Source organism: Bos mutus, chromosome 8 (genome assembly GCF_027580195.1).
Source record: "Bos mutus isolate GX-2022 chromosome 8, NWIPB_WYAK_1.1, whole genome shotgun sequence".
NCBI classification, from domain to species: Eukaryota; Metazoa; Chordata; class Mammalia; order Artiodactyla; family Bovidae; genus Bos; species Bos mutus.
In genome coordinates, this window is record NC_091624.1 from 36,219,266 (window position 1) to 36,231,498 (window position 12,233).

General features: G+C 43.3%; 1 protein-coding gene across 6 annotated transcripts in view; it reads left to right on the forward strand.

Moving 5' to 3' along the window:
- FRMD3 (FERM domain containing 3) overlaps positions 1-12,233 on the forward strand; it is a 341,588-nt gene that overhangs the window by 221,610 nt on the left and 107,745 nt on the right. For all 6 annotated transcript variants that reach the window (XM_070375423.1, XM_070375420.1, XM_005903053.3 and 3 more), the window contains exons 5-6: positions 304-401; positions 6,376-6,499. In XM_070375423.1, the coding sequence (XP_070231524.1) occupies positions 304-401; positions 6,376-6,499 (222 nt within the window). The remainder of the gene's footprint in view (positions 1-303; positions 402-6,375; positions 6,500-12,233) is intronic.

The window sequence follows — 12,233 nt, forward strand, 5'->3', positions numbered from 1 at the left end:
TGTACCTGAAGTGCCGGTGGGGGCGAGGGTGGCTGTGGTTGTCATTGTGTGGGACTTTTCTCCCAGGGACGGTGGCTGCTAGGCCCCGTGGCTCTCCTCTATCTTCCCGTCTCTCTTGGAAGTGGCTACAGACACTTCAAGTTTTCCGAACTCTGGGGGCCCCTCCCAGTTTTCCTCTGCTTGCCCTCCAAGCAGCGCAGGTAGGGTTCTGGGGACCCAAGTGGATGAAAGATACACAATCCTTCTGCTTCTTCCAGGCCTCAGCCAAAACTTATGGCAACTCTTTCTCCTTTTTCATTGCAGATACCTTTTGTACCTGCAAATTAAAAGAGATATTTTCCATGGTCGATTGCTCTGCTCCTTTTCGGATGCTGCCTACCTGGGTGCTTGTATCGTTCAAGGTAAGTGTGGGCCCAGCTGCGCATCCCCACTGTTGTACGGGACAGCAGAGCTTCGGCTGTTCAGAGCCTCTCTCCTCCCCAGCCTGCGCTCATCCTGTCCGTGTCATGGTTGGAGGCCAGTCAGGGCTGGGTGGTCAGCAGTGGAGCCCCCCTCCTTCCCTCCCAAGCCCCTGGGGTCCTGGTGGAAGGTGGGCTGTTGTGGTCCCAGGGGCCTCTGCATGAACAGAGTCCTCAAGGTCCCAAGGGAGAGCTCAGAGTCTCTGTTTCGAAGGGGACGGAATGCATGACTTTATAACAAGCTCTGAAAGATTATGGGGTCTTCTATGCCCTGAGCTCCAAACACCAAGTGTGGGGTATGCTGGGTATATTGAGTGGGCGATCTGTGTCCAGGAAGGCTGGTGTCAAACAGGTGTCATTTCAAACCTTTGATGAATGCCTTGATGAAATGTCAAGGCATTTATACAGGTATATCCACATGTGTAGTATGTGTATATATGTGTACCATATCTAATTCTTCACCTTTACAACAGTCACATAGCATGGTGAGGAGAACCCCAGGCTCACAGTCTGTCATTTCTCAGTTTGAGCCTGAATTCCCATTTCCTGGTTATTTCACCACAGACAAGTGATTTAAACTCTTTAAGCTTTAATGTCTTCATATATTGAAAGAGGTGGTCATACCTCCTTCACTGCTGCATGATGATTTCATGAGACTTAGTCTGAGGGTTGAACAGGCCCCCGAGGGAAGTGACAAACACTTAGTGGAAAGTGGCAGACACTTAGGACCCAAGGTTGGTTTTCATTTGTTTCTACCTGTAAGAAAAAGTTGTTGGAGGGAAGGCAGTCTCCAGGACCCAAGGCAATGCATTGCCATGGGGAAGGGCTCGGGACACACGTGGAGAATGACTCAGATGTTCTGTTCCCCTGGGCCTGCCGGGAGGCAGCTGGGCCTGTTTGGAGGGACTCGGGTGTTCCAGCCATTTGTAGCTTGGATGCTGATGACACGTTTATGAGAGAAAGGGAGGGTGGGGAAGGGAACTAGGAGAAGAGAGGAGGGATGCAGAGAGAGGGAGAGAGAAAGAGAGAGGAAGGGAGGGAAGGAAGGAAGGAAGGAGGGAGGGGGTGAGACAGAGATTACCAAATGAGCATGTCACCCTTATAAAGGATCTGAAATAATGAAGGAGCTTATGATGGGGTCATAAGTGGTTCATGACAGTCACCTGTCTGATCACAATGCCAGGCTTCATTCACAGCTAAGAGAAACCCCCATCATTCCCCTGGGGTTTCACTGTCACTCACCACTGTCCCCAGGGGATGCTCAGTGCTGCGAAATGGTTCCTAGGACCCTGTTTCTGGGTGTGCGCACTCTTTGAGAAATCTGAAGTTTATCTGTGTTGCTTTTCCCCTTCCTCTGGGAGCAACATAGTGCTGCTCAGCAGGTTTTGGCAGCGCTGTTAAAACCCTTGGAGACATTCAAGTTTAAAATCAGGATGACGGCGATACCCTGATGAGATTTAGTCCTTCCATCTACTCCAAGGTGGAGTGCGTGCTTCTGAAAGCTGCCTCTCACACACAGAGCTAAAGAATGTTCGAACCCCATGGTTCTTTCCTGTGAAGACTGCAAGTTCCTGGTTAGGGTGCACTGTCTTCCATAAAGGAAAAGCAAATCAATACTAATCTGAGCAGCAGACTAGCCTGTGAGCGTTTCAGAACGCATTTAAGCATTAGTGAATCATGGTCAATTCTCCAAGGGCAAGCTCAATATGGATCTGTAATGGGAAACTCTCCATCCTGTTTTATGTTTGAGATAAAACCACAAAGCCCCCATCCAGATGATCAGGGTCCCATTTCATCCCTCATTGCTATTATCACTGGCCACACTCACAGATGCTGTCTGGAGAGTAGAGTTGGAAATGGACTGGCAGACCTCAAAGAAGCCTTTTAGCTCAAAAACGCAGTGGTGTCCACAGGCCATTTGTAGCAAATCCAGTAAAAGCTGGATTCATAAAACTCTCTGTGGCTGGGGGAGTTATTACAGCAGCCTTGGAGATCGTTACAAATGCAGATAAAGATCTGCTTTGTCAGAACTGCTTATGCTTTCAGAGTGATAGGAAATGGGGAGTAAAGGATTAGAAAGCTGAGGGCATGTGACTCTTTATTGGCATCTTGTTTGCTAACATTCTTTGAAGGAGCATGTTTTAAGCTTTCAGAATGTTCTGAGTATATAAAACAGGCAGCCACCCAGAGTTTGCTACCTGTACACACTGAATGTGAGTATTTTCAATGCATGCTTTGCATTGTCTTTCATAATGAAAATTGCAAAACAAACACCAAAGCCGTAGGGATCTATTTTTGGCCTTTCTTGGTACACATCTTTTCCTGTTCCTTCTGCAAAACAGTAACATGTCAGGATTACTGATCTTATCTCCTACTCCTGGATGTCCAATCCCTGTGGGTCTGTGGCTCCTTCTAGCTATTCAGAACTGTGTTAGATGTCACTTCCTCCAAGAAGTCTTCCTGGACTATTAAAGGAACCTCTCTCTGCACATTATTCTTTCTAGTGTCTCTGTTTTGTTGTCTTTTAATAAGCACTTATATCAGAAATTATCTTGTTAAGTTGGTTGGGGGCTTATTATGCATTGCCTCTTATGTAGAATCTAAATTTCATGGAACTGGGACTCTGGGAGTCTTTTTCACTGCAGTACCCCTGTGTCTGGCACATAGTAAATTCTCCACTATGTTAATTGAAGCAGGGCACTTGCATAAATTGCACCAGAGTATGCTCTATCTCTGTACCTGGGAAAGAGTGATTGGTTTACTCCCTCATCCATGTGTTCTCCAAGCATTTATTGGACACTCCTAGGTGGCAGGCATTGTTATGTGAAGTCCCTTTGGGGGATAGGGGCAGACAGGTAAACAGGAAGTTTTGATGGTGTCTCAGTGTCTACATAGAGGGACACAGGGGGTCCCCACTCTGATCCCATGCGGCCCCTCATCAAGCAAGGGTGGTGAGGGAAGTCTTCTGAAGAAGTCGACCCTGGAGCTGTAATGTCTTGTATCTCAAGTTCTTTTGGAACAAGCTCTCCCCAAAGAAGGGAAGTGCCACTGCCCTGTGTGCCCTTTAAAGTCAATATCTATTTTGCCATCATCTGATCACACTCATCATTTGGCTTCAGCTCTTTGGATTTTGCTGACAATTAAATTCTCTTTTATTTTAATTTTACATTCTCACATGCCAGCCCATGTGCGTATGTTATTTGTTGTAACCTTGCCCTCAATACCATGCGCAGGAGAGAACCACATGCTGCTTACCCAACTCCTCTTGGGATGGAAAACAGAATTTTAAATGAGCTTAATCATTCATAAGCTTTTGCTTCAGGTGAAGTCAAAGTTAAAGATAAGCTTCAAAGAACTAGAAAGCAGGGCAAGTGATGGGGCAGACGTTGACATTTACCTTGTCAGCAACCCTGTGCAGGTTCCATGGCGTTCCTTCTCTTAGTTTGCCAGGCTACTTATTTGCTGTGTTTAGCAGTACAAGGCCATTGTATCTCACAAGTTTTCCTGAAAGGAGAAGTACCCACCACGAACAATACAAATGCAACACAAAACTGCATAAGCACAAACAATGCTACTAACCACTGTGCAAGCTGACATTTGCATTGGGTGTGGCATAGTTTACTATCAGTGATCCACTCCCTATGGAAAAGTAGGCTCTGAGTTATACCATTTCCTAAATTTTGGGGTCCATAGCCAGCTCACAGGGGTCATGTGTATGTGTGTGTGTGTTTATATGTGTCGGTGTGTTATGGGTGGGTTTTTTTTGAAGGTTAGATTGAGTTAATCACTAGTTGGTGGCTCACTTTCATCCCTGGTCCCATTGGCCCACCTATTGGTTGAGTTTCCTTTTTTTTCATTAGTCTTTATTTTCATTCCTAAAGGCAACAACTGGATTCTTGTATGTCATTGACTTGACATAACATCCTTATAAAATGATTAGTATTATTTTGTGTGTATATATTCTTAAGTTTCATAAATTAAATGGGGCTATATTTAATCCTTCCTTTTTATGCTCAGAACCCTGGGGAATCTACTCACATTTCTGGGTATAGTTCTATTTTGTTGCTTTGAATTGCTGCAGAGTCCAGTGGGGTACATTGCCCTTGTGCTATTTACTGCTCTCAGCAGTAATGAACACCCAAGTTGCCCCATATCTTTTGTTGCACCTAGAGTTTTTCTAGAATATATGCCCAGAAATGGGCTTTCTGGGTTGTAAGATTAGACTAAATACTCTGGGCTTGCTCTTTAGAAGAGCTGCATGCATCAAGAATCTTCAAATATGTCATAAGCACTTCTATTTCTTCATGTTCCGGCCAACACATAGAATCATCCGACTTACTAAACTTTTTGTTAATCTTTTTTTTTTTTTCTTTTTGTTAATCTTATAGGTATAAAGTGACATCTTCGAGTTTTGGTTTGCATAGCCCCCTCAGCACTGTTGAGTTTGAGCAACTCTCCATACATGAGCTCTTTGGGTTTCCCCTTCTGTGAATTGGCTGTTGACATTCCTTCACCTTTTCCTATTGGAATTCCTCCCCATTTACTTATAGATTTGTAGGAATTTTTTTTTCTTTACTCTAGATATTAGCCTTTGTCAGATTTGTATTTTGCAAATATGTTATTTCAACTTATTATTTTGACTATATTAGTGAAATGTTTTAATATTGATATGATCAAATTAATCAATTTCCCCTCTGTGGCTGATGACATTTGGGATCTTATTTTGAAAGTCCTTCCTCATGTCATGTACATTTAGGTTGTACTCTAATTTGAACTCTATTGAGAAGCTTTAAAGAGCTTTGCTTTCCTCCCAGTTTTGTCCTTTTACCATCATTAGATGATTCAACAGTACAGGGACAGTAGATGCAAATTACAGAGTTGGATGTGATTTTGCAGATGTGCTCAAGGCATATTGATTTCTATCTACTTCAAAGTCATGTTGATGATCAAGTTCCTCCAATACAGTTTTCCCACCACCTTTAATTTACTTTCCTGGGCTATTTCTGCCTGAGAGGCTTGCCTCTTCTGGCTCATTTTTCTTAGAAAGCTTGTGGAATCAGTAGAATGTACTCCCATTGCAAGAACAGCCCCTTTGCTGCTTCAGGCTGTGGTCAGTGCTCATCCTTAGTCCATCTTCTCATAGACCTTCTGGGCGCTCAGAAATGTGCAGGCATTTCTTTTTACCCCTAAAGACCCTCTGCAGGAACCCTGTATTAGAACCCAGAAACCTTAATCAGGGATGTCCAGCCATACTTAGACACGCACTCTTTAATTTGAAGAGCAATCCATTTATTTTTAAATAAATAAATCCTCTTGGGTCCTTTATGTTTTGATTTTTTTCATTGAATGGGCCACACCTGCACAAATCTCAGAGTAAACAGCTCCAGTCAGGGAATTCTTCGACTCAGAGAAAATTAGCTATGAAAGGAGGCTTGAGGAACACTCAGTGGGTTCCAAATAGAGGTGGTAACACTCCTATCATGGGGAACACTTGGAAATATTGGGAGACATTTTGGGTGTTCACAATAGTGGGTGTGCCACCACCACCTAGAACCTGAAGGGTGGGAGTGCTCAATGGTTGAGCTCATACCTTGGAAGATCTGAAACAATAAAGAATTGTTTATTTTCCCAAATGCCAATAGTGCCCCACTGAGAAACAACAATTTAGATTCCTTTACTGTATAGTTGAAGAAAATGAGACTCAGAGAGTTCATTCAACAAGTGTCCAAGATCACACAGCTAAATCTAAACTAGAATATGACCTTCTAGACACTCAGGCTGTAGTCTTTCCATAGAGACAAAAGCATTTTGTTGCGTGAGCTTGTTCCACTCTCTTCTTTTGGGTGGCATGAGCCATTCCATGTATATCCTGTTTTTGTTGTTTTTAATCTTTCTGTTTATTTTTTATTGGTTACAGCTGAGCTTGGTGATTACGATCCTGATGAGCATCCTGAGAATTACATCAGTGAATTTGAGATTTTCCCCAAGCAGTCACAGAAGCTGGAAAGAAAAATAGTGGAAATCCATAAAAATGAACTCAGGTAATAGCAGTAGACGTTTGTAGGAATGATAGAGGTGAGAAAGTATTCATACTACAGGGAATGTGGAAATCATGTCGTGAACTAAAAATATTTGTAATGTGGGGGCAGACTGTTTCAGGTGACAGGGCAATATTTCTGGGCACTGGCAAGGTCCCTCATCAATGACAGTCTCAATGATGTGGGGTCCCCGGGGTGCCTGTTTATGAACCATCAGCAATTATTAAAGCTGTATATTTTCTTATGGGTTTTGACTACCCTGAATTTCTGAAAGTGAAATCTAGGATAATTAAGTAATCCTTTCTGTTTTGAACTTTGCATTGCCTCTCCCCTGTCCAGTGGTCTTTACAGAAATTTTGACCCCAAGAATTAATAAAATAGAATCCATTGGCAAGGTTTCCTTTACTGAGCTGCTTTCAAGATAACAGATTCAGTGTCTGCTTTTCTTTGCCTTGTCTGTGAGGCTCTAGGATGATTGTTAACTACAGAGTAGTACCATTAAAAAGAGCAAAATCACATACAATATTTATTCACTGTGTATCGGACACTATTCTAAGTACTTGTACATATTGTTCATTTAATCTTTGCAGTAGTCCAGGAAATAGGTCCCGTGGTTCTTCCATGTTACAGTTGAGGGAACTGAAGCACAGAGAGATTAAACATTTTACCGAAGATCACACAGCTAGCAAATGGTACAGGCAGGGTTTGAGTCCAGGCGGCCTAGCTCCAGGCTTTTGAGTATTGTGGTACTTCTACTATGCATAGGCTAACAGGAAGGAATGAAGCATGGATAGGAATCATCACCAGTTTGGAATCCAGGTAACTCAGGTATTCTAGTAACTAGAACTTAGATTCTTGTAAATAACAGGGAATTCATTTTGATAATAATAGCAAGCATGGGCTGTGATATGACAAGTATGGATGAAGAACTATAAGTACTGAGGTGCTTCCACCTTCTGGGATCCTGGTAATTATATATATATATATATATATATATATATATATATATATATATATATACACATCTCTAATGTCATTGGATTATGAGCCCTGGAACAAATAACTGTCCCCTTGAGAGGGAGTGCCGAGATCCTGCTTGATGCAGGCACTCCCCCTTCTGGTGAGTTTGAGAAGACTGTACATGTGGGCATTAAAGGTTCTGCTTTAGTAAGACCTTTGTTCTTAAGAGATAAAGATGATTAGACATCAAGAAATTGTACCGATTTCAGAAACTAACGTACCTTTTCCAGGGGTAATTTTAGGGTATCGTCTCCTAATGAAAGTTTTGTTGAAAATATGACCGTCTGCCTACTCTTTCTACATTTCGGGGACTAGCAGGCTGGAGGTAAAAGTAAAGTCCTGATGTTGCCGTGGGGCTTCCCAGGTGGCTTAGCGGTAAAGAATCTGCCTGTGATGCAGAAGATGCATGAGATTCCACAAGTTTGATCCCTAGGTCAGGAAGATCCTGTGAGGGCATGGCACCTCACTCCAGTATTCTTACCTGAAGAATCCCATGGACAGAGGAGCCTGGCAGGCTGCAGTCCGTGGGGTCACAAGGAGTCCAGCGCAACGGAAACAACCTAGCACAGTGTTGCCATGAGGGCTGTGGACCAGCAGCATGTGAGCAGCACAGGGTGAGACCCTTGGGACAAAGGAGTCACAGCCACTGTGCAGCTTAATAGTGAAAGGAGGTGCAACAGTCTGCTCTGAACATAATTTGCAGGGCCTCAGATGCTTGGAACATATGATAATAAATGTTTGTTGAGCTCTTACTGGATGCCAAAATACTATGCTAAGCGCCTAACATACATCATCCCACTCAGTCTTCCCGAACTCTACGAGGTAGGTTCCATTGTTGTTCCCCATCTGAGGTGAAGAAAGCACAGCCTGGAGTGAAGGACTTGTTAGTAGCAGAGTCTGGACTTGAACCTTGTTCTTACCTGACACTAACACCCATGCTCTTATCCCCTGGGCTGAGCAGCCAGAAGGCAACCTGGTAGTCATATGGATGTTTCGCAGTGATCACCATGGTGAGGGTGGAGACTGTGATAGGAAACCAGTTAGTTCTGTCATCCAGTACACACGCCGGGGACCTCACAAGAATAGGAGTAGAAAAAACTAAAGACGTTCTTGAGAGACATTGAAGCAAGACTTGGTGACCTACTGAGTTTCATGAGTAAATGAGTGGATCAAAGAAGATTCCAGATTGCTTTTTGTAATCAGAAAGCTGTAGATTGGACCTTGTGCCAGCTCCTGAATTTGTTGATAACCCTGAAAGTAGTCATCATGCATCTAGAGAATATAGAGCATCAGCAGTCAGCTGTGGTTTGTAGATCCCAGAAGTAGATGCCACGGCTTGGCCAACACTGCTTTGCTGTGTTGTGACACATTTGTAATGCCCAGATGGCCCTTGTGAAGAAGTCAATGTTGTATGTGTGGAGGATGAAACAGCCACAAATCATGTGATATTGCAAAGAGAGATTCAGAGGATATTTTCCTGTGTGTTTTTGCTCCTTTTTCTCCTTAAGTAGACATATGTTTATGAATCAGTGCAGCAGAGAGAGATTTCAAGTTTGATGAGAAGATAAGAAGAGCAGCCAAGCTGATAAGGTAGAAGAGAAGGGGCTTTCTAGAATTGGCCGGGAACTTGCTGCAGAGACTGGAGGTGACCCTGGGGATCAGCAAGCCCTTTGTGCACAGGTCATGAACGTATTGATCTTCTTGTGTGGGAACTGGACCTTTGGCTGGACTGCTCTGCAAACCTGAGAGTGCCGGGAAAGAGTCATAGATGGTAGAGACCCGTCTGTGACTTGGTGAGGCTGCACCAGGGTGTTACTATCTTACTCTCCATGGTTATCACAACACCTGTGACCGTCCCACACAGCAAAGGGATAAAGCATGATCAATGATCTGTCGTTATGGAAACTTTCTGAAAGGTTTCCAGTTGGCCTTTGTTGGGGTTTGAAGGGTCCTCCCAATAATGTTCCGCTCCTACCCGTTTTCTGAAAAAATCAAGAAAGAAAACAAAAGAGATGGCAAAAGAGACTCTCAGACACTAACAAAAGGACCATGATTTGCCAGATAAACAGTACTAATTCTGGGGGTTCACAACCTTCTCCAGCCTTTTTACTTGATTAGAAAGAATCATTCTCCTCCTATGCTCTCTGTGGAAGGACTAAAGTTGTGATTCTTGAGAGAAAATTAATCAGAGAGGAAAATCTTTCCTTCTTAGGAGGCTACACAGCACTTGAAGGTGGACCCAAGGTGGCTTGATAGACAGACCTTAATAAGAGAGTTCTTTAGGGGGAAGAAAGAGAGAGAGAGAGAAAGACTCCAGAATTTTGAGGTGCTTGAAAATATAAGGCCAAGATTTTAGTAAGAGTCTGCTTGGACTACATGCTTAGACTCTTTTAGATGTTGAAGAGATTTGTGAATGAAGTTCATGGGTCAGCTTTGCCTCTTCAAATGTGCCACATCACTGACTGACAGAGGGGAGAAGACATAGTTTTGCAAGTGTAATACTGCAATTATTGATCATCTTTGTATCAGTCAAGGTAAGCTAGATTTTCCTGAGGAAACAACTCCTAAAAGCTCAGTGGGTTAGAACAAGAAACGTTTGTTTCTTGCTCTGATGTACACCCATGAGAGGTCAGTTGGGGGACTTGGTTCATCATTGGCACTTAGGGCAGTCACGAGCTTGGATTTGCCAGGAAAAAGAGAGCTGTGGAAAGCCCTGCTTTAGCTTGGAAGTGATACATGTCACTTCTGCTTATCCACTGTGTCAGAACTAGTCACATGGCCCCACTCAACAGCCCGCCAGGCTCATCTGTCCATGGAGTTCTCCAGGCAAGAATACTGGAGTGGGTAGCCATTCCCTTCTCCTGAGGATCTTCCCAACCCAGGGATCGACCCCAAATCTCCTGCACTGCAGGTGGATCCTTTACCATCAGAGCCACCAGGGAAGCCCCAACACAACAGCCAGGAAGTGCAGTTCTGATTCAGGTGTCCAGAAGGTGTGAAGTGGAAACAGCTGGCAAACATCTCTTAATGGCCTTCACAATCTCATTGACTAATAGAGTTTTTGTTTTAATAGACTTTATTTTTTAGAAGAGTTTTAGTTTCACATTAGAATTAAGAGGAGGAAAGTATACAGATTTCCTCTATATTCCCTGCCTCTCTACTTGTACAACTTCCCCCATATCTATGTCCATCCCCCACCAGAGTGGTACATTTGTTATAATAGATGAAACTACATTGATTTGTAGGTATTATGCACAGTCCATATACTTTAGGGTTAACCCTTGAGGTTGTACATTCTGTGGATTTGGACAACAGTATAATAACATATATCCATGATTATAATAGCATATAGAAAATTTTCACTGCCCTGAACATATTCTGTGCTCTGCCTTATTCATCCCTCCCTAACCTCTGGCAACCACTGATCTGTTACCTGTCTCCATAGTTTTGCCTTTTCTAGAATGTCATGTAGTTGAAACCTTATAGTATGCAGCCTTTTCAAATTAGCTTCTTTCACTAAGCAGTATGTACTTACGATTCCTGCTTGTCTTTCTATTGATAGCTCATTTCTTTCTACTGCTGAATAATATTCTGTTGTATGTACCACAGTTTATTTATCCTTTTACCTAGAACATATGGTTGCTTTCAAGTTTTGGAAATTATGAATAAAGTTATTATAATCGTCCATGGGCAGGCTTTTGTGTGGGCATAAATTTTCATCTCCTTTGGGTAAATATCAGGAAGCATGATTGTTGGATTGTATGGTAAGAGTATATTTAATTTTGTAAGAACTGCCAAACTGTCTTCCAAGTTGGCTGTGCCATTTTGCATTCCCACCAGCCATGAGTTCTTGTTGTTCCACAATCTTTACCAGCATTTGGTGTTTTCAGTGTTCTGGATTTTGGCCATTCTAGTAGGTATATCGGAGAGGGCAATGGCACCCCACTCCAGTACTCTTGCCTGGAAAATCCCATGGACGGAGGAGCCTGGTAGGCTGCAGTCCATGGGGTCGCTAAGAGTCAGACATGACTGAGTGACTTCACTTTCACTTTTCACTTTCATGCATCGGAGAAGGCAATGGCAACCCACTCCAGTGTTCTTGCCTGGAGAATCCCAGGGACGGGGGAGCCTGGTGGGCTGCCGTCTATGGGGTCACACAGAGTCGGACATGACTGAAGTGACTTAGCAGCAGCAGCAGCAGTAGGCATATAGCTGACAGAGGTTTATTTAGAAAGATTTTTTGTAAAAGCATCTTTGGGCTTCTTAATGTCCTCTGAACTAAAGAATGTAGATACGTATCATTCACATTTTTAAATATATGTCAGTGCTAAAACTTGCTGAAGGCAAATGCTTCTTTTAGATCAGGTGTAGTTAATGAATTTGTTTGGCTCTTTGGGCTGTATGGTCTCCATTGCATCCGCTCAACTCTGCTTCTATAGAGTGACATAGACAATACATAAATGAGTGAGTGGTGATTCACTAAAACCTTATTGACAAAACAGATTGTGGACCAGATTTGATCCATGGGTTCTAGTTCACTGACCTGTTTTAAATACCTGAGTTCCCTGGTGGCTCAGATAGTAAAGAATCTGCCTGCAATGCAAGAGACATGGGTTCGATCCCTGGGTCAGGAAGATCCCCTGGAGAAGGGAATGGCTACCCAGTCCAGTATTCTTGCCTGGAGAATTCCATGGACAGAGGACAGTCCCTGGGGTTG